At 43.3% G+C, this 23,488-nt stretch overlaps 1 protein-coding gene across 1 annotated transcript in view; it reads left to right on the top strand.

The window, feature by feature from the left end:
- The window catches only part of KLHL6 (kelch like family member 6), a 70,396-nt gene that overhangs the window by 19,387 nt on the left and 27,521 nt on the right, over positions 1-23,488 (top strand). The window contains exon 2 of the mRNA XM_049881571.1: positions 5,022-5,187. Coding sequence (XP_049737528.1) covers positions 5,022-5,187 — 166 coding nt within the window. The remainder of the gene's footprint in view (positions 1-5,021; positions 5,188-23,488) is intronic.

The raw sequence follows: 23,488 nt of genomic DNA on the forward strand, positions 1-23,488 counted from the left end.
GTCTCAAGTATGGCCCCTGTGTGGCGCTGTGAGGTGTGTGGCATCTTCCTTCCCCAGGCTGTGAGTACATGGACTGATAACCTCCATCAATTTTATCTGTCTAGTGTCGTGTGGACCCTGGTGGCCTAGTGGTTCAGAGCTGTGGCTGCTAACCAAAAGGCTGGCAGTTTGAACCCACCAGGTGCTCCTTGGAAACCCCATGGGTCAGTTCTACTCTGTCCTGTAGGGTCATGATGAGTTGGAATTGACTCGACGACAACGGGTTTTTTTTTTTTGGTTTAGTGTTGTGTGTGTGGTTGTTGAGTGGTTGACCATCCCCATAACTCTAGATTGGGAATCCCTCCCTCACCAATGGGGTGAATAGGAGGAAATTATAACAGGGACCATAGAGAGTAGTGTCATTCCATGCCAGGTCACACTGCACACACTGACTCTCTGCTCTCTTTGCTGTGAAAACCCCTATGATTGACTACGTTGGGTTTGTATCCAACAATCCTTTCCTAACAAGAGTGCTAGCTGAGCAGCCATGATGGCTAGTTAAAAGAATTTTTTAATCGATCATATACATTTTGACACTTGACACATATTCTTAAGCAGAATTTAGCTCAGTTTGCAATTAATATTATAGCCACTTCAACCCACAGAATCTCACGGATGCAGAGGAATTAGTTTCTGGTATAAGTGGAGGGGGTCAAGGGATCAAAACAAGAGCAGAGTAGGGACGGGCAGGGTAGAGCTGGGCTAGGAATGGAGTAACAAGGGTGGCGGGAGTGGGTGTCTGTTTGTAGGACAGTGCTTGGGGTTAGAGGTAGAGGAGGCAAGTTCAGAGACAGGCGTGGAGGTTTGGGGAGGGGTGAGCAATGGGGGAGTTGGGCTGGGTGAAAAATTCTGAAGTTGGTGAAGTTTAGGAACTGTAGCAGCATATAGAACTCCTGAGCCCAAAGTTCAAGTGTGGGTGTGGTTTCTTCAAATTTTAGGCACTAGAATCTGGGATGTGATAGGATTTTCCTAGGGCGGTAGAGAGGGTCCCTGGGTGGTACACATGATTTGCACTTGACTAACGTAAAAAAGGTTGACGATTGGAATCTACCCAGAGACACTGTGGAAGAGAGTCCTGAAATTCTGCTTCTGTAAGGATTACAGCCAAGAAAACCCAACGGAGCAGTTCTACTCTGTAACACATGGGGTCACCATGAGTTGGAACCAACTGCAGGGCAACAGATTTAGTTTGGTTTTAGGGGGCAAAGGGCACGGGGGACAGGCCTCATCCTCCAGGGGGTGTCAGGTAACTTGGAGGTGCAGATTCCTGTCAGAAACAAACACAAAGGGACTAGGAAAGACAAGTATTCATCCATTCATTCATCTTCTCCACAAATATTTACTGAGTACTTACAGGGTGTCAGGCACTGTTCTTGGCCCTGGCGATGCAGAGGTGAACATGGCACAGCTCCTGCCCTCAGGGAGCTCCCATTCTATTGGGGAGACAGTCATAAACAAGGCTACGAATAGGTGCGTAGTATAACCTCAGGCCATGATGGGACTGTGAAGACACCTGAAGAAGATGAAGACGGTAGGGAGGGTCCCTCTCAGGAGGTGATGTTTGAGTAGAGAACTGAATGGAGGGAGGGAGAAAGCCCCATGGAGCTAGGTGGGAAGAGCTTGGGGCCGCGGCACTGCTTCATTTGAGGAGCCACAGACACTCGGGCCCCTGCGTGTTTTCATGGCTGATTTAGGAGACTAGTTGGCTGGCCAGCTCTATTTCAGAGTGACACTGACTCACTGCTGAAACGTTGGGCAATTGGCTAACGGCAGTGAGGCTCTTCCTACTGTAAAATGAGGATCCTAACAGCTGCCTCTGTTTTATAAGAATCTCGTGAGAATTGGTCAGTGTCTGTCTAGAAAGTATTTGCTAAGAGGTAAAGGGCTAGCAGCTAAGCCAGCTGTGTTCTCAGAGAGCAAGACTTGGGGCTGTTAGACTGAGTGCTGACTCTGAGCTGACCCCCAAGAAGGTGGCTTCACACTCTTGCTAATTTTCTCGGTTTTAGTGTATGGTTGAGTCCTGGGCTAACAGCCCAAAGCTCTAGGTTTTGGTCCCCATTCTGTTGCTAACAATTTGTATGGCCTTGGGTGATTCACTTAACTTCTACCTTGGTCAGAAAGAAAAAAAAAAAAAAAAAACCAAACCCATTGTCCTCAGGTTGATTCTGACTCATAGCAACCCTATAGGATGGAATAGAACTGCCACATAGGGTTTTCAAGGAGTGGCTAGTGGATTTGAACTGCTGACCTTTTGGTTAGCAGCCGAGTTGAGTGAAATAAGGCAGCCACAAAAGGACAAAGATTATATGACCTCACTCACATAAAAAGACAACAAAAGGCAAATGTGTATAGACCAAAGTTTATTAGTTGTTATCATGGGCGGGATGGAGGAGGAAAGCGGGGTTAATGGTGATGGAAAAAGTACGTTGATTAAGGGTAGTATTGCACAGCCAATTATTGTAATTGTTGTCAATAAGTTGTGCACCTGTGAAAATTTGAACTGGCAAAAGTTGTGTGATATATTTACAACAACAACAAAGAGTAGCTGTTGAGACTGTTTATGTATAACAAAACACCTCATGGGATTTGATTCCTTGGTTGAGGTTTAGGGCTATGGTATCACAGGACATTCCAGTTAATTGGCCTAAAGACATGTTTAGTGTTCCTTTAGACTTTTTGTCGGTTCGGCCCTGGGGCTCCACAGTAGTGACCTTTGTTTTGCATATCGGGAAATGGGGAAGAGAAGTTGATGAGTAATTTATAGACATAAACAGGTGGTGGAGGAGGGGCAGGAGCAAGACTTAGGGACATGATCCCCTTTGTGTTGAGACCTGGTGTTGAGTCCCAGTGCTGGGAAGTACATTCTGTCATCAGGGATCCAGCCTGGGAGCCTGTAGTGTCAATGACTTGGCTGGTCTCAAGAGAATGGCTTTCTAAGGCACCTGTTCATGCTTTTGCAGCTCAGAAGGTTCAATGACAACTGGTTGGAGAAATTCCCTAGTAGTGTGGATACTTCCTCAACAAGCGCATCTTCTGGGAAAAATCTCCGGTGTTGTTACTCCCAGCTCTTTTTTTAAAAATAATTTTTATTGTGCTTTAAGTGAAAGTTTATAAATCAATTCAGTCTCTCACACAAAAACCATATACACCTTGCTACACACTCCCAATTACTCTCCCCCTGATGAGACAGCCTGCTCTCTCCATCCACTCTCTCTTTTCGTGTCCATTTCACCAGCTTCTAACCCCCTCCACCCTCTCATCTCCCCTCTAGCCAACATAGTCTCAAGTGTCCACCTGATCCAAGAAGCTCACTCCTCACCAGCATCCCTCTCCAACCCATTGTCCAGTCCAATCCATGTCTGAAGAGTTGGCTTCGGGAATGGTTCCTGTCCTGGGCCAACAGAAGGTCTGGGGGCCATGACCACTGAGGTCCCTCCAGTCTCAGTTAGACCACTAACTCCCAGCTCTTTTAAGTGTGGTTAGTTTAATGCTTGACACCAAGGGCACCCAACACCAGCAAATGAAAGTGAGAATGTGCTTGTTAAAAATGTTCTCTTAGAGTCCTGCTTCTGCTCATAAACCCGAATAAAGACCTAGTTCCCTAGCCTATCTCCAGTGCCCTCCACAGTCAGGACTCAGTTTACCTTTCCAGACTGACTTCCCCATGGTCCCCGCTGTACTTCCATCTTCCATCTCCATGCCTCTGCTCTGTGTTTATCACCTGGAAGCCCTGTTTGCAGATGTCACATGTCATGATTTTCCTTCTCCGTGAACACTATTCCTGGCACCTTTTTATGGTCCTTGTAGCTGTTATTTGTGCTTGTTCCTCTGCTAAATTGTGAACTACTAGGGATGCAGGTAAACCAAAAAACTCCACTACTATTGAGTCGATTCTGACTCATAGTGACCCTATAGGACAGAGTAGAACTGCCCCATTGGGTTTCCAGGGAGCGGCTGGTGGATTCGAGCTGCTGACCTTTTGGTCAGCAGCCGAGCTCTTAACCACTGCGCCACCAGGGCTCTGGGATGGGGACAGGTAGAGACTAACATTGAAATGTTCTCCATCTTATTTTCCTGCTTCAAAGACAGAGGCTAAATATCCAAAAGTCCAGCCCTGGAGAGGGCGCTGCAGAGGCATAAGCCTAGGCAAGATGGAGTAATGGCCTTGGGGAGCTTGTACTGGGATGTGGGGATCCACAGGATGTTGGATTCAAAGTTGCCAACTGCAACTGGGAACTCAGGGACAAGAGTCCAGCTCTGGGGATGAAAGGCAGCATCAGGAGCCGCCAGTGGTGGGTTCTGGGCCCCAGCCGGCCAGGCCAGGATGTGAGGCCAGGCTCCAACCAGAGAGGGCCTGAGAGAGGACAGAGAACTTTGTCGTGGACCCTGTTTGGGTGCTGGGAATTGAGAAAGAAAGGATAAATATGGCTTAGGAGTCCTACAGCCCTCCCAGAAGAATCCCCAGCATGTTGAACGTAGTCTTGAGCCAGTAAAGTAGTTCTAGGCCCCACCAGGAGACGCTGGGTGGTGCAAACAGTTAACACACGTAGCTGCTCACCGAAAGGTTAGCCTTCTGAGTCCACCCAGAGGTTCCTCAGAAGAAAGTTCTAGCGAGCTACTTCCAGAAAAATCAGCCATTGAAAACCTATAGAGCATAGTTCTATTCTGACACACGTGGGGTTGCCAAGAGTAGGAATTCACTCCACAGCAACTGGTGTCTGGGATAGATGCCACCGGGTGGACCAGTAAGGCCCCTAGCAGCCCTTCAGACCTTTGCATGGCCTTGGCGACCGGAGATGGGCATGGCAGAGAAGTTCAGTAAGTGCTGATCGAATGCCTGATGTGTGCTGGGCGCTGCACAAACAGCGCAGACTCAAGTCCTGGCCTTGGGGTCCTCACAGTTCCTGGGGGGCAGACAGGCTGACAAGGGCCTGGAAGAACAAAGGTCCTGTAGGATTCATGTTCCCGTATCTCTCTTCCAGGGCCATGTTCTGCAACGATTTAAAGGAAAAGTATGAGAAGAGGATCGTCATCAAAGGGGTGGATGCTGAGATCATGCACACTCTCCTGGACTACACGTACACCAGCAAGGCGCTGATCACCAAGCAGAATGTCCAGCGGGTCCTCGAAGCTGCCAACCTCTTCCAGGTGTGTGAACCAGTGGGCTTGGAACTCTACTCTGGAGCCCATGGAAGCTGTGATTCCCTCAGACACCTGCCTGGGCTGGGTCCTAGGCCTGTACCTGGGACATGACATAGACCTGAAAATCAGAAGACACTCATGTGGAAGCTTTCCGGGAGGTTGTGAGATGGGGCACTGACTCCTTAGTAAGATGAAGCCAGGGGAGCTTGATCTGGAGCCTAGTGTGGTACTTTTTTTTAATTGAACTTTAGAAGAAGGTTTACTGAACAAACTAGTTTCTCATTTAACAGTTAGTATATACATTGCTGTATGGCGCTGGTTAACAACCCATGACATGTCAACACTCTCCCTTCTCAACCTGGGTTCCCTATTACTAGTTTTCCTGTTCCCTCCCGCCTTCTAGTCCCTGCCCCAGGGCTGGTGCACCCCTTTAGTCTTGTTTTGTTCCATGAGACTGTTCAATCTTTGGCTGAAGGGTGAACCTCAGGAGTGACTTCATTACTGAGCCGAAAGGGTGTCCGGGGGCCATACTCCCAGGGTTTCTCCAATCCCTGTCAGGCCAGAAAGCCTGGTCTTTCTTTTTGGGTTAGAAATTTGTTCTACATTTTTCTCCAGCTCTGTCTGGAACCCTCTATTGTGATCCCTGCCAGAGCAGTCAGTGGTGGTAGCTGGGCACCATCTAGTTGTACTGGACTCAGTCTGGTGGAGGTCATGGTAGATGTGGTCCATTAGTCCTTTGGACTAATCTTTTCCTTGTGTCTTTAGTGTTTTTCATTTTTCCTTGTTCCCGAAGGGGTAAGACCAGTAGAACGTCCTAGATGGCCACTCACAGGCTTTTAAGACCCCAGACACTACTCACCAAAGTAGAAGGTAGAACATTTTCTTCATAAACTCTGTAATGCCAATTGAGCTAGATGTTCCCCAAGACCATGGTCCCCACAGCCCTCAGCCCAGCAATTCGGTCCCTCAGGGAGTTTGGATGTGTCTATGGAGCTACCATGACCTTGCCTTGTACAGGTTGTGCTTGCTTCCCCAGTATTGTGCACTGTCTTCCCCTTCACTAAAGTTACCACTTACCTATTGTCTATTAAGTGTTTTTGCATCCCCACCCCTCCCGTCCCCTCCCTCATAACTATCAAAGATTGTTTCTTTTTGTATGTAAACCTTTTCATGAATTTTTACAGTAGTGGTCTCATACAATATTTGTCCTTTTGTGATCGACTTATTTCACTCAGCGGAATGGCCTCCAGATCCATCCATGTTATGTGATGCTTCACAGATTCATCGTTGTTCTTTATTGTTGTGTAATACTCCATTGTGTGTGTGTAGCACAGTTTGTTTATCCATTCATCTGTTGATGGGCATCTAGGTTGTTTCCATCTTTTTGCTATTGTGAACAATGCTGCAATGAACGTGGGTGTACATATATCTATTCATGTGATGACTCTTATTTCTCTAGGATATATTCCTAGGAGTGGGATTGCTGGGTCATATGGTATTTCTATTTCTAGCTTTCTAAGGAAGTGCCATATTGTTTTCCAAAAAGGCGGTATCATTTTGCATTCCCACCAGCAGTGCATAAGAGTTCTGATCTCCTTGCAGCCTCTACAACATTTGTTATTTTCTGTTTTATTGATTCCTGACAGACATGCCAGGGTGAGATGGTACCTCATTGCAGTTCTGATTTGCATTTCTCTGATGGCTAGTGATTGTGAGCATTTCCTTATGTTTCTGTCGGCCACTTGAATGCCTTCTTTGGTGAAGTGTTTGTTCATTTCCTTTGCCCATTTTTAATTGCATTATTTGTCTTTTTGTTGTGCAGGTTTGAATTTTCTTGTAGATTTTAGAGATTAGAACTTTGTCTGATTTGTAATAGCCAATTTTTTTCCCCAGTCAGTAGGTTCTTTTTTTACTCTTTTGGTGAAGTCTTTGGATGAGCATAAGTGTTTAATTTTCAGAAAACCCCAGTTATCTAGCTTACCCTCTGGAGTTTGTGTGTTGTTGGTTGTGATCTGTATCCTGTTAATGCTGTGTATTACAGCCTCTAGCATTGATCCTGTTTTTTCTTCTATGAGCTTCATAGTTTTTGGCTTTATATTTAGGTCTTTGATCCATTTTTAGTTAGTTTTTGTACATGGTCAGAGGTATGGGTCCAGTTTCATTTTTTTTTGCAGATGGAATCTAATTTTGCCAACACCATTTGTTAAAAAAACTGTCTTTTCCCCATTTGATGGACTTTGGGCCCAGTGTGATTCTTGACTCTAGGAACAATGACTACAGTTTGCAGAAACCTAATCAGCGCCTGGATGGCACAAGCAGTTTGCGATCGGCTGCTAGCCTAAAGGTCAGCGATCCAAACTCACCCAGAGATGCCTTAGAAGAAAGGCCTGGAAAACCCTATGGAGAAGTTCTACCCTGTAACACACAGGGTCACTCTGAGTCATGATCAACTCCATGGCAGCTAACAACAGTCAGCACTCCGTATGCATCGCCTCCAATCCTTAGCACAATGCGTGCAAGTGATTGCTTTCACCCACTTTACAGGTGGGGAAAGTAAGGCCCTTGAAGGATAAGTGACAGGCTGTGATTTGCACCCTGGGCTTTCTGAGTGTTGAGTCCACAGGCTTGCCACCACCCCAGGGGTCTCTAGGGAAGTAGTGTCTAGGTTCAGAGAGAAGTAGGACCTTGTCTGCTCAGCGGTTTGTGGTGACAGTGAAAGAAGAACATTGAGAAGTGGGGGGTGTTACGGAAGGTGAGGTAGAGAACGCTCAAAATTAAGTTTTATTTTAAAACAACATTTATTCTTTCCATTTGATTATGCTTGCTTCGATCTGATGATAATAATTACATTTAAAACCCATGGCCGTTGAGTCGCTTCAGGCTTATAGCGACCCTATAGGACAGAGTAGAACTGCCCATAGGGTTTCCAAGGAGTGGCTGGTGGATTTGAACTGCTGATCTTTTGTTTAGCAGTCAAACGCTTAACCACTTGTGCCACCAGGGCTCCATAATAATTACATTTAGCTTTATAAAATAACTTGGCCTATGGACTTTGTCAGCTGCATCCACATAGCCAAAACCACCTGAGTTGCTGTCTCTGCCTAGGTCTAAGATGACACCTTGAACTTGGTTCTGATTGGTTAGGGCAGAGGTGACTCACTGAGGGTGTGAGATTGAAAATAAACAGAGCCCAGGGACAAGTATCAGATCATTTCCAGGGACAAGTGCCAGATCATTCCCAGGGGCCAAGGACAAGTACCAGATCTTGCTCCTGGTCTGGGGATTTGGGAGGTGGCATCTGCTTGGGTCAGCAGTGGAGGGGTGCAGAAAGCTGAAGTCTGGGAAGGTGGGGAATGAGGGATCCAGGTTCAAAGACCATGGACAATGGTGTCAGCTTTGCTGAGGCTGGAGTCTGGGCAGGGTTGATGAGGTCCAGCAAAGACTGGAGAATGGAAAGAGGGAGGAAAATCAACCATGAACCAGCTCTGTTGAATTCTGAGTAAGGGTTGCTGCAGTTGAAGCCAATTTTATTGGCTTAGCTTCCCCAGAGCTTCTTAAAGATACAGAGCAAGTCACTTCCTGCAGGGCTGGTTAAACCTTGCCTGGTGAGGTCTCCAAGTCAGGTACCACCCAAGCACCTGCCCCTTCACCATTTCTCTGTCCTCACCTGCTTACACCCTCAGCCTCATTAATGGGCAGGGAAATGGTCCCTCATTATCGGGGGGGGGGGGCAGTGCTCAGCAACTTCTTGCTCAGAATCCCATCCGCAGCTCCAACAATCTAACTGCAGAAAAACCCTTCCTGTGGCATGGAGGGGCCTCTATGTAGTTCAGGTTTTATGCTTTTTCTGAATCTTCTCTTAAAAGACAAATACCCCCTCCTTGGTTCCCTCCTAAAACAGCCAATAACCTTGAGCAGGATCGCCCCATTCACCATGTCAAACCACAGCTGCCATTGTTATCTTCAGACTGATCTCATTCACTGGGGCACAGAGGCTTGCTGACGTATCTAAGGTGGCACAGTTAACACTGGCAATAGCAATAGTAATAGCATGTATTACTTCAAGTGTATGGTTTGACACCAAAATAGATGCTCAATCAACGCTCGTTTTATTGAGCACTTGCTGTGTGCCAGGAGTGATAAAGCTGGGACTAGAAACCAGGTCTCCTCTTGTTCCCACCACTAAAATAGGTCTTATCTAATAGGTTAAGGAAATACATTTTGTTTTTCAAAATGCAGTTTTTAATACTTTTATGTTGCAATAGAATTACAAACTATGGGAAAAAAGATTTAAAACTGATACAAGCAAAAAGAACCTCAAAATTGCCTACCACTCCTCCTACTCAGAGACAATGTGGTATGTATGCTCTTTGGGGTATATACTTCTATGTCATTTTCTAAGCGTTTTCATGTACAGAGGCAGATCGGTAGGGTTGTTAATAGCACAGATTTGGAGACAGATGGCTTGAACTTAAATCCCAGCTCCGCCACTTATTGGCTGTGTGACTTTGAGCAAATTTCACAATTTCTTTGCACTCCAGTTTCCTTTTCAGTAAAGCAGGGGTGATAATAGAGCTTACTTCATAGAGTTATAATATTTGTAAAGGACCTAGTACATAAAAAAAAAAGTACATAGTAAGTGCTATATGTATGTTTATAATATTATTACATGTTATATAATATTTGATAAGAATGGGCTCCTATTAGACACACTGTTTTTATTTTTCCTGTGTTATATTGTAATCATATTTTCCTGCGAATAGATACATTTCTGTAGCAACACTGTAATAGCCAAATGGAACTTAACAGTACAGTAATTTAGTGAATCAATACCTGTAGCTGAAAGTTGAGGTTGTTTTCATCTACTTGGCTATTCAAAAACAATGTTATCATAAACATCCTTTTACTTTATTTAATATGGATGAGACAAATGTCCTAACAGAAATAAATGAATGAAGGACATGAACGAGTAATTTATAAATGAGGAAGATCAAATGGTCAACAAATATATTTTTAAATGCCAAACCTTGTTAGTAATCCAAAAGGCAAATTAAGTCAACAGTAAAATCACTCTTTGTGTATCATGTCGGCCAAGAGTACGATGTATAATATAATATTCAATGTTGGCAAGAGTTGGGTAACATAGACATTTTGATCCATTGCTGGTGGGAGTGTAAATGGAAACCCCTTTCTGGAAGTCACGTTGAAGGTAGATATTAAAAACATTTTCAGTGTGCATGCTAAAGAAATAATTAAGGATGTTCAAAGTATTTCATATAAATAACTTAAAAAGTCAACTATAGCTAAAAGTCTTAAAAAAAAAAAAAAAAGAAGTAGCAATTTTCTGCCTCTCCTCCTTGCTCCAGCCCAGTCTTTAGGAGCAATTACTTTCACTTTCATTAATTGTTTCTTCTAAATGATCTGTGTACGTTGCTATCTCTTGATGCGCTGATTTTAGATAAATTCTTTTCCCTCTGTGCTCCCACTTTAGCCTGAAATGGTTGCTCTCCAGACCTGAAGCACAGCTGTTATCCTGGGACTTCTCTTTGCTGTCAGCCTGGGAGTTCCTTCTATCTCTTTTCTATGTTGGATCTTCTGTTCTTGGATGTCAAGTCTTCTTTCTTCTAAAAACCTTTATTTTAAAGGATCGTGACCTACAATGGCTTACTATGAAAAGTATACATTGTTGTCGTGTGCTGTTGAGTCAATTCTGATTCATAGTGACCCTGTAGGACAGATAGAGCTGCCCATACGGTTTCCTAGCCTGTAAGTCTTCTCAGGAGCAGACTGTCAGGTCTTTTCTCTGCTGGAGCTGCTGGTGGGTTTGAACTGCTGACCTTCTGGTTAGCAGCCAAGTGCTTTAACCAATGTGCCATAAGGGCTCCTTATGGTATTTGAAGTTTTCTTCTGCTTTTTCTCTTCCCTTTGAATTTCTTTTCCCTGCTTGCTTATGTCGGTCTCCAACTTTTACCTTAGACAGTGTATCGGCTTCCTACTGTTGCTCGAGCTAATTGCTACTGGGTGGCTTGAAACAATGGAAATGTATTCTTTGACAGTTCCAGAAGCCAGAAATCAAGGTGTTGACATGGCTGTACCCTCAGGAGGTTCTAAGGGAGAATCTATTTTTTGCTGCTTTCCACCTCTGGTGTCTGTCAGCATTCCTTGACTGGTGGCCATATCACTGCAACTGCTGTATCCAGGTCACGTGGCCTCCTCCTCATCTGTGTGTTTTCACCTCTGTCTGTGTCTTATAAGGATACGTGCGATTGCATGTAGACCCCACCCAGATAATCCAGGATAAGCCATTCCTCAAGATCCATAACATAATCACATCTTTTCCCATATAAGGTCATAGTTACAGGTTCTGGGGATTAGAACACGGACATATCTTTTTACACCATTCAACCCATTACAGAAGGTTTCCTCAAATACTCTCTTGGTTATTTGATTCTTGGCTGTCTAGTTGTATTTAAGATAGAGGCCTTAATATACTAGTATGAAGCTTGATGTACACGGAATGGGGTCAGAGGCTTGTAGATGAGAAGGTTTTACTGGGGCTGTTGGGTTTTTTATTGGCGATCCTCAAATGTTGGTATCTGTTGGATTTTTTCTTTTTCTTCAATTTCACCAGATAAGAATCCTTTAGTCTCTTGTCTAAAGGGGTTATAAGTCAGCAGGCATTCTGGACTGAGCACGTATGTGTGTGTATAGGTGTGGCTACAAATCTTTACTTAACCATCCTTGTTTTCAGTGTGATATTTATACCTGGCTTCCTCAGTGGCTGTTGTCCCTGAGTCCAGAATCTGGCTGGCTTGCTTTCTCCAGAGAATAAAACATCTTCTCCAGTGGGTGTGAGAATTGGTAGTTATTGACCTACAAGAAAGAGGTGGGATAGAGGACCAGGAGACTTAACTTCTGAAACCCTCTCCCTGTTATCAGCCCCCACCTATCCTTGCCTTGCAGCTTCCTTGGAATTTTAATTCCTGCTTTTTTGGGGTTTTGGGGACAAACTTGTTTTCCGTAGGCACTTGGCCTGACCTTCCTTCTCTCAGCAAAGTCACCAGCCTTTGTGCTCTGTGGTTTGGGGTTACTGATGTTTCCCAGTTTCACTGAGGATGGAGTTTGTGTTTCTGTTTCTTGTTCTCCTTTCAGTTTGGTGGTGATTTTTCAAGAGCACTATAAAAGCTCTTTAGATATTCAAGACTAATCCTTTGTCATGGGTGTTGCAAATATTTTTCTATTTGTCATTTGACCAAATTTTCCTTATAGCCTTTTTTTTTTTTTTTAAGTTTTTTGTTGTATTTTAGATGAGGGTTTACAGAGCAAATTAATTTCTCACTAAATAATTAATACATTCCCTTGTGACGCTGGTTGCCACCCCCATGACATGTCAACATTCTCCCCTTCTCAACCTTGGGTTCCCCGTTACCAGCTTTCCTGTTCCCTCCTGCCATCTTGTCTTTATCCCTGGGCTGTCGTTCCCATTTAGTCTTGTTTTATTTTATGGGCTTGTCTAATCTTTGGCTGAAGGGTGAACCTTAGGAGTGACTTCAGTGCTAGATTTAAAGGAAGTCTGGGGGCCATATTCTTGGGGTTTCTCCAGTGTCTGACAGACCAGTAAGTCTGGTCATTTTTTTTGTGTGTGTGAGTTAGAATCTTTCTCCAGCTCTGTCCGGGACCCAGTAGCCTTTTTTTTTTTTTTTAATGTACAAAAGTTTAAAACTCGTATTTAGTCAGATGTGTCAATCATTTCCTTGATAGTTTTTGTCTTGTGTTCATTTTTGGAAAGGTCTTCCCTATTCTTTGATCATGTACTCATTCACCTATAATTTCATTCAGCCTTGCTGTGTTTCTAGGTTTGATACATAAATCTTTAATACATTTGAAGTTTATTTTGGCTTAAAATTTCTTCTTTTTTCATTTTCTCCCAAGTGAAGATGCTCAGTGGAGAGGTTAGTTTTTATTAGAGAGTTGGGCAAGGAGGGCAGAGACAGGGTAAGTGGTGTTCTGGGGGCCCCACAGGGAGGCAGAAGGTACCAGAGACGCTCTCTACCTACTTTCTAACTTTGCTTAACCAATCTAAAAACCAAATACATTGCTGTTGAGTCGATTCTGACTCATAGCAACCCTATAGGACAGAGTAAAACTGCCCCACAGTGTTTCCAAGGAGCGCCTGGTGAATTCTAACTGCTAACCTTTGGTTAGCAGCCGCGCTCTTAACCACTACACCACCAGGACTCCTAACTTTTCTTAGGGCAAGCTTTATTTTTATTAATGGTTCCTCTATTCTGGTAATCCCTCACCCCCAAATTTTTAAAATCTCTTTCGCTTACCAGGCAAAAAATAGCAAATTTCTCTCTGAGACTATTTTACTCAGTTTTCCTACGAGTGTTAATTCTTATGAAAATGAGAAAAGAGTCCCGTGAACTTCTGGATATTTATTTAACCCACTTTCTGATTTCCATTGCCTCTGGGCTACTTGTTTAGATGTCTTCAACATAGAAAACTGGGACTATTTTCATGCTTGAAAGTACAAAAGGGGCAAGTTGAGATTACTTTGTGGGTTTTTAAAAATTATCTGTTTTTTTTGAATGGGTATACATACCCCTGTTCCAAATTCACAAATACAAGGAGGAAGGCAGTGAAACATTTTGCCATCTTTGTCGTTAGCAGTGTCTTGCTAGTCTTCATACTCTATGCCTATACCAGTATGTATGTATATATACAAATCCCACTCATTGCCTCCATTTTTTAAACACTAATGTTGGCTTACCATACACACTCTTTTGCATCTTTTTTTTTTTTTTGCTTTGCAATATATTTTGGAGATTGTTATAGGTCAACACATGTAGGCCTACGTGGTTGTTTTTAATGGTTGCATAGTATTGTTGGGGTCTCTTTAGATACGAAATATGTCTAGTTATCTGTAATTGTCTCTTAAAAGCAGAGTAATAGCATGGAAAGAACATGGGCTTTGGAGGCAGATTTAAACATGGGCTTTGGAGGCAGGTTTACCTGGATTTAAATCCTAGTTCAGTTGCTTATTTGCTGCGTGGCTTTGGATGAGCTACTGAAACGGCCTCAGCATTCTCATTTGTAAAATTAGGATAATAATAACACCTACCTTGCAATGAGAATTATTATGAGGATTAAATGCTGTGAGGTTTGTAAGGTTCTGGCACATAAGAGATGCTTCATAGGAGTTTCTTCCCATCATTTGTCTGTTAATTTTTACTTTATTTTGGATAGTTTGTGCTTGGGATAGACTGGTCTGACATTTAATTGTGAGAACATTGCACTAAGCTGTCCCTGAATCTTTGTTTTCTTCTGAATTAAGACTATAAAAGATCATGCTTAAACGATTTTATCAGGTCCATATGGCACACTGTTAGTGCAATTAGCCGGACAGGTGCTGTATTTTAATTGATCAGTGCTATAGGCAGAGAAAAGTGTGCCAGAGTTGGGATTTTCTCTTATTTGAAAACACCAATGGAAGCTGATACCACCTTAGTGGGACTGAAACAAATCAATGGGAGTTAGATTATCTGATGTCCCCAACCCCACCCAGCAGCAAGAGTTTCTTAATCATCACACCATTGATGTTACTCAGCTGCTTTCTTAGACTCCACTTCTCTTTTTAGGTTTTCTCTTTGTCTCTTCCTGTTACCCACTGATTGCTTCTCTCCCAGAATTTCCCAGTCTAGAAAGAGAGGATTCAATTGGTGAAGCCAATCATCACTGTCCTTGTTTGAGTGGAGCTTTTCACGGCAGGCAACTTTGCAGGTTCCTGGCCAGCTTACACACACACTGGTTGCCCTTGGTCAAAGTCCCTGGGTCCAATCACCTATGGCATGGAATGGGACACTTTCCTCTAGGAGGAAACTTTGGGTGTGGCAAGTACTGTTTTGACTGAGCTGCCCAGTAGAGAAACTTCACAGTGGCCTGTCCATAATTTATTGGCCAATTATGATAAACATACTTTATCCAAGTAGCTTTTAGAAAGGTAAAAGTGAGAGAAGCCTCTACAAGGAAAGGCCCCAAAGACCTCTTCTCAAGCAAGGACCCCCCTTGTCTTAAATGGACCTTCAACCACCAGAGTTCTAGATAACCGAGGCAGCTAGAAACTATAGACCTAGGACATTGACTATATGAACTGGTAAGATCTTCAAACTTGGTCTTTTGTTTGTTTGGAGAACTTTGCTAAGTTTGTTATTTTCATTTTTATTATTAAAAAAAAAAAAACTCAAGGAAGACTAAGGGCTTATGAGTTAATCTGCATGCCAACAAGAATGTGAGGCCAGGAGATCATACTAGCCCTGAATTTAGTCTTTGGAGGGAAGGATCTCCAAGGCACAGATCAGCTGGTGGCAGCTTAGAAAAGCAGAATAGGCTGAGTCCTTGGGGCTACAGGAGGAAAGACTGGGAAACACTGGAGTGGGAGCCTGGTCACCTGGCCTGGGCCTGAGGAGATCCCACATGGTACTTCCACAACACCTTCTGGGGCAGTGATATAACTTCTGTTGTGGTGGCAGTTTGGGAGGACTTTGGTGAAGGTCCTGATACTGCTTACTTTTGTATTAATTTATTTGCCAATGACCTATAGGGATGAGGTAAGACCTATATGGATGAGGTAGCCATGAGGCAGATCAGTGACTGACTTGATAGCTTTGGTTGGCTTCTTGGCTTACATAATACCTGGAACATAGTAGACACTCCATAAATATTTGTTGAGTAGATGAATATGTGAATAAACGAATGAGCATGGCGCTCTTGTTAGTTAGTAGGTGAATATAAGGATCACCTCAGAAATTGCGCAAGACCCCAACAAAAAGTCAGCCATTGAAAACACTATGGAGAACAATTCTAGTCTGACACACATGGGGTGGCCACTCAACAACAATGGGCGATGGTGGATACGACCGTGTAACCACCACCAAGATTAAGATCTAGAACATTCCTAGCATCCCAGAACACTCTTTTGTGCTCTCCCCAGGCAGGCCTTCCCCAAGGGTAACTACTACTCCAGCATCTATCATCATGGATTAATTTTGCTTGTTTTGAACTTCGTATTGTTCTTTTTGAGTTCTAATTAGTATAAAAACCAAAAAAAAAAAAAACAAAAAACCCCAAACCCATTGCCGTCGAGTTGAATCCAACTCATAGCAAGCCTATAGGGCAGAGCAGAACTGCCCCATAGGGTTTCCAAGGAGTGCTTGGTGGATTCAAACTGCTGACCTTTTGGTTAGCAGGTGAGCTCTTAACCACTGCTCTACCAGGGCTCCCTGATTAGTACAGAGGATCCAAAGCTAAGGCTACAAACTCAGGTGTGCAAAAAAAAAAAAAAAAAAATTGAACGTGGTTTATTTTTCTATTATTGGATTTAATCTCTGTACTGAGCTCCCCATTCTACCAGTGGCGGAATAGTAGTTAACTTAATGAAAACTCACTTCAGGAAAATATCATCGTTTCAGGATCAGGGTTGTTTACATAGTTCCAGCAGGTGTTTACACAGTGCCAGGGCATCATAGGAGAGGCCATCTAGCCCAGGGTCTTCATGGTCATTGGTCCATGCTTCATCTACTGGAGTATCTCCATTCCCATTGGTCTCTCTCTGGTCATCAGCCCCTCCCCTGCTGGCATCACCTGAAGGTCCATGATCCCACCAGGTTCTGGTCATCAGTCCTTGCCAGTCACTCTTCATTCTCTTTGTCCTGTTTGCAAGGCCTTGTCAGGGCTGCTGAGCTTTCAGCTGCTTCTCTGCCTCTCTCAGAGGTTCTTAAGAAACTCCTTTGCTCCTGTACCACTCTGTGACCATTGGGACCACAGAGTGACTGCCTTGGGCTCCTTTTGTCTAGAAACGAGATACTCCAGTTCCTCTCCTGCTGCCCTTATACTGGACAGCTGCCTTTTTTTTTTTTTTTAATTACTATTAAATTTTAATTTGGTAATCAAAGTGTGCATTCTTTTGCTCTCAGGTCTACCACCTGTATGAGGCTTTTCCCATCCTCCATTACTCCTAAATTTTGGGCTGGATTGGGAGATAGGATGCAGGGAATCTCAGGGACCTGCTTTTTTATCATCTCAGAGGACCATGCTTCTCACTGTATTGATAGACTCACCCTTTCTCCTCTCTCTTCCTGGAAATCTTTATCTCCTCCATAGTGGGAAAAGCTGACCCTTCAATTATCATCCATTCTCCTATGTTTACTGTTTTGGCATAAACTTTATACCTAGAATCCTTAGGGTTCTGGCTTTTGAAGCTCACAGGTCCAGATTATTATCAGTAATTGGTGTTTCACTCAAAATTGTTTTTCTAGTATGGATTCTGTGCATTTACCTTTTCCTTTCCGTTATGAGTTCACTTCTGAGGTCGTCCACTTCTTTAGTTGTCTCAGTCCCCTAGAACTGCTTCGCCTTAGTGAGTGAGTCTTTGCAGGTTTTAGCTTCCTCTTTTCCTGCCCAACCCATACGGCTTCCAGGAGCCAGCAGGCCTCTCAGCCATGTCGAGAGCAAGGATGGAAAGTCTGGAGGGAGCAGAGAACATCCTGGGTGAGTGAGAGGCATATTCTCATGGAGTTGGAGCTGGGTGCATCACCTAAGAATGAGGGAAAGAGGTAAGAATGGGAAATTAGGATCAAATGCCCCATAAACATCAATACTAGAGAACAGCGCTATTTTTAGTATCTATTTTCTGGAGCCTTACTGGCACAGTTGGTAAGCGTTGGGCTGCTAACCAAGAGGCTGGCAGTTTGAATCCACCAGCTGGTCTTTGGAAACGCTATGGGGCAGTTCTACGCTGCCTGTAGGGTCGCTATGAGTTGGAACTGACTCAATGGCAAAGGGTATCTATTGTCTGGGAAGAGAAATGGTAAGGAAAAAACCGTATGGTGAATTCAGAAACACTCTTGAACAACTTACTCTCTCTTTATGCATTGATGTGTTGGCACTAAAGATAAATATTCCAGCGTCTTCATAAATCCTTTGCAATAACAACAAGGCTGCGTAGACTATGGTCACGGAATTGCGGATTCAGACAAAATAGGACTGCAATTATTCTGGAGTGAATTTGGAGGAACCTTTAGCGAGATGTGGAATTACATTGGTAGAGCCTCTTAGGACCCCAGGCTTTGGAGACCATAAAAGGAAAGCAGAGGAAGGGCAGTGGAAATGAGGGAGTAGGGGTAGTGTCCTCCTTGAGGCATAAGCTTCTCATGGGAGCTACAGTCATGTCTCAAGTGGTTTCTTTGATTGTATTTTTAGTCTCCCTGTTCAAGAGTCAGGTGTCTTGCTGTCACCTTCTGCTTGCATGTCCCCCCAAACAGGAAGTTGGCTGACTTTCACCATTATCTGTCATCACTCAGCTTTAATAAACAAGTTCATGTGCCACTGGGGCAGGGTGAGACAAAAACTTACCCTAAAGTCTTAAATCATCTTGGATATGAAAATGCAAAAAAAAAAAAAAAATTTTTTTTTAAAGAAAAGAATTTCTTGTTCCCATGACTGCCCTGCACATCAGCAGATTCCTAGCCATGTGATGCTGTCTTACACCCTACACACTAAAAAAAAATGTTTATTGAAGCATATTTTAGGGGAAACTTAGGCATCCTTGAGACCCCCTCACCCAGCCTTGTCCTCATAAAGCCTTGTTAGACTTTCCTGGTGTTTTGTTAGCTCAACAATGAAACAAATTATAGAGACAATGTCATGCTGAGTAAGAAATTAGTTGGCTGTGATCTTGAGTATCTTCTGTACCGCCTACTAGCTGTGCGACCTTGGACAACAAACTCAATTTCCTCCTTTCCGCAAATGGTAATGCTAATACTCATCTCTTGGATTTGTTAAATGTAGTAGGTGGGAAAGTGTCTAGCACAGATCTTGGTACATGCCAGGTGTCTGATAAATATTTCCTTCTTCTGTCTCTCCTTCCTTTCTTTCCTTTATTTTCCCAGACTTTGTGCTAGATGCTGCTGGAAATAAAAACACAGATATGACCTAGAACCTTCCCTTGAGATGCTTAACTCACCATAGCACAAGGCAGAAACATAGTTGGTACTCCACATGAGGGGCATTTGAGATGTCCATGGAGCACAGAGGAGAGAGAAATTGATACCATATTGGGGAACTGGAGAAGTCTTCAAGGCAGAAGTGGCTTTTGAGAAAGAACTTCATGGATAGGAAGGATTTATCCACTTCTTTTTTCTTCCGTTCCTTCTTTTCCTTTCTCTTCCCTTCCATTTCCCCTTTTTCTTCTTAAGAAATTATCAACTTAGGGTTAAACACGTCCAGAGTCAGGGATGGCTTCAAGCACAGTCTGCTTAGGGATCTGACTCTGTTTCTCTCTACTTGGCTCTTCCTTTTGTGTTGGCTTTGTCTTCAGGTGGATGGATTCCTGGGTGTCAATTCACAGTGTCCTCTGGAAACTCTATTCTCACAAAAATGTCACATGTACAAACAGACATTAGCATTTAATTGCAGGGGTTCATAGACTCTCTGGAGCCCATCTACTGATTCAAGATTTAATAACTGAGAATAAAGACAACTGTCCTGTGTAGATAAAGTGATGGCAATGGTAGTCAGTTCTTCCTTCTTCTTGAGATAAATTAAACGGGACTTCTCAATTAAAAGTGGGATGAGCTAGCCTGGGTCCTTCCTTAAAAAGTGGACTCTGGAGTCAAACTGGCATGAATGGGGCGAGCAGGATGTTAAGAGATAGTGATGAGGGAGAAAGGCTGTCCCTGCTGAGGAAATGACATGAGCATTGAAAGGCTCATCAGGGAAGCTTAGGAAATGTTTGGAGAAGGTGAGTAGACAGGCCTGATTGTGGCTGGGGTTCCATCAGGGAGAATCTGGTGTTGAGTTAGAACCAGATTGTAGACAGCCTTGAGGAGTAGGCAAAAAAGGGAACCATTGCCATTGAGTCGAATCTGACTCAAAGCGCCTCTATAGGACTGCATAGAATCTCCCTATAGGATTTCCAAGGAGCAGCTCGTGGATTTGAACTGTGGAATTTTTGGTTAGCAGCCAAACACTTAACCACTAAGGAGTAGGACTTATTTCAGATGTAGACAGTGGAATCACCAAGCTTTGTTACATAGCATTTATCAAAACCAAACAAAACCAAACCCAGTGCCGTAAAGTCGATTTCGACTCATATTGTTATTTTACATTATTTGGGTGTATTCTATTAATGTCTGCCTTTCCCACTAGTCTATCAGTTCCAATGAGCACAGGCATTGTGTCTCTTTCTGCTCATCTCTGCACCCCCAGCACTAGTTGAGGGCCTTCTACATAGCAGATGCTCAATACACGTTTGATCAGTGACTAAGTAGAAGAATGAAAAGTTTCTAAGTGGAGAGAAGTATGTTTCTGACAAATGTGAGTGAGCTTCAGTGCTTATTTGATTCACCTTCATGGTTTCCTTCTTTGGTCATCTAAAGTCATTAAGCAGGGAGAGGATTTGGTGTCTGTTTGTCAATCCTTGCTGGGTCTGGGAAGATCAGATAACCTGAGCTATCCTATGAAGAGCACAGATGATGTTCAGCAGCTGCCAAGCCTTGGTCCGTGCATTCACTACGTGACCTGGAGCAGCTTGGAAGAGTAGAAAGACATGCATTTCTTTTATTTTTTGGAGTCTTATAAGACTGATTTAAATCCCAGCTCTATGCCATACCTATTGAATCCATATGCCGAGCAAATAATCTGAGAAGCTGGACTATATGAAGAAGAACAGGGCATCAGGATTGGAGGAAGACTCATTAACAACCTGCATTATGCAGATGACACAACCTTGCTTGCTGAAAGTGAAGAGGACTTGAAGCACTTACTGATGAAGATCAAAGACCACAGTCTTCAGTTTGGATTACACCTCAACATAAAGAAAACAAAAATCCTCACAACTGGACCAATTAGCAACATCATGATAAACAGAGAGAAGATTGAGGGTGTCAAGGATTTAATTTTACTTGGATCCGCAATCAACGCCCATGGAAGCAGCAGTCAGGAAATCAAACAACGACATATTGCATTGGACAAATCTGGTGCAAAAGACCTCTTTGAAGTGTTAAAAAGCAAAGACGTCACTTTAAGGGCAAAGGTATGCCTGATCCAAGCCATGTTTTTTTCAACTACTCATATACTTTCAAAAGCTGGACAATGATTGAGGAAGGCTTAAGAAGAATCGATGCCTTTGAATTATGGTGTTGGTGAAGAATATTTAATATACAATGGATTGCTGGAAGAATGAACAAATCTGTCTTGGAAGAAGTACACACAGAATGCTCCATAGAAGCAAGGGTGGCAAGACTTTGTCTCATGTACTTTGGACATTTTATCAGAAGGTACCAGTCCCTGGAAAAGGACATTATACTTGGTGAAGTAGAGGGTCAGCAAAAAGAGGAAGGCCCTCAACAAGATAGATTGACACAGTGGCTGCAACAATTTGGCTCAAGTATAGCAATAATTGTGAGAATGGTACGTGACTGGACAGTGTTTTGTTCTGTTGTACATAACGTTGCTATGAGTTGGAACCGACTGGATGACACCTAACGACAACAACCACTTACTAGCTATGAGCCTTTGAGGAAACTATTTCATCTCTCTGAATCTATTTTCCTCTTCAATAAAAGAGGAATGATAGTAAATATCTACTCTACAGTATTGTGAGAATTAAATGAGCTTGTTAAGACACATAGTAGGTGCTCTTTGTTTTTGTCTATAAATTTTACATTTTATTTTATTTCCTCATTGTGTACTCTAAAATCAAAAGAAAGGATTTATTTTATATTTTCATTTTTTTCCTGGTTTTAAAAGCAATTTCATGCTCAGTACAGCATTGTTTATAGAAAGCTTGGTCTATACATCAAAGTCTAAAAAATCAAATTAGTAGCTTTCTATAAAACCACGATTGAGATAACCACTATTAACATTTTGATGGCTTACCTTCTAGTATCTTCTCTAGCATTAAAAAATTTGCTTATGGTAGATGGGCAGTTCCTACCGATGATACACAATTCAAGAGATACAAAAGGTAAACAGGGGAAAGTAATTCTCCCTTTCCACCTTGACCCCAACCACCAGTTCCCATCCCCAGAGGCAACCACCATTCCGAGGTTCTTCAGTGGCTTCCCAGAGATAGTTTAAGTATTTTATGGTATCTATTGAATTTTCATAGGATCTTCCCCTCACACACAGTGTGCGTGTTGTTTTGTACATTTGAGTGTCAGCTTCCTCTCAGCCCTCAAGAATGTCTTTGTGAGTAGGCCCACATAGGGCTTTGGTGACAGGCTGTGAGAGCTCGCGAGGCTTGGTCCCGGTTGCATATTTTTACTCTTTGAACTGAAAATCTGGAAACAACTGCACAGGTGTTAGAATTCTCAGTCTCAACCGTTTCCACAGCTGCTCATGCGAGGAGCAGATCTGCAGGCGGTTGGGGCCAGCAGACAGGGCAGCCTGGGGCAGAACTCAGGCTTTCTCCAGTACTGTGTTGACCCTGTTTTCTAAACCAACCATTGGAATGTGTTGGCTGACATGGGAAGTTAATAGTTTGCAATGGGACTGATCCAAAAATCAGGGATGTGTGCCCCCTAGTATGCTCTGGGGTGAAGGGCATAGCCCAAGGTAAGTTGGTCCATTTGAAGACCAGTTCTGCCCTTCCCCCACCCCCAACCCTCAAGCCCCACAGCTCTGCTACCTCTGGCTCCTGTCTCCAGAGCCTCTCCTCTGCATGCTGCATGCTTCCCTCCCGGCTGGGTCTGTCCCATCCATACCCCCACCAGGCCCTACCCCCTCAGCCTCCAACTGCCCCTCTTTCATTAATTAATCAACCCAAGCACACTGAGAACCTGACCCTATTCAGAGGACAAGAAGAGGAGATAGGAGGCTAGAATCGTTCAGAGCTGAGCTTCAGAGAACAGTGACTAAGAACGAGCAAACGAACGATGCATTGGAGACACGAGGATGCTACCTCATCTGTAAAATGGGCGTTAATACAGTGGGTTTGACAGGGCCTTGAAAGCTATAAAGTGCTGTTCATCCACTAGGGACTCATTGTTAGGAAAATGACGCTAACTTAAAACCAGGATGTGAGAACCAATGGATAATTTTACAAAGTAAATTTTTACTTACAAAAATGGTAACTTACTGTGGTGATGGTTGCACAGCATGATGAAAGTAATTAATGTCACCGAATTGTTCATTGTAAAAAATGTGGAAATTGCAATTTCTTGTTTTGTATATATATATAAACATATATATGCCGTACATACGTACCCATATATATTTACCGTAACTTTTTTTTTTAAAAAGTAGT

Source organism: Elephas maximus, chromosome 1, assembly GCF_024166365.1.
Source record: "Elephas maximus indicus isolate mEleMax1 chromosome 1, mEleMax1 primary haplotype, whole genome shotgun sequence".
Classification (NCBI taxonomy): Eukaryota; Metazoa; Chordata; class Mammalia; order Proboscidea; family Elephantidae; genus Elephas; species Elephas maximus.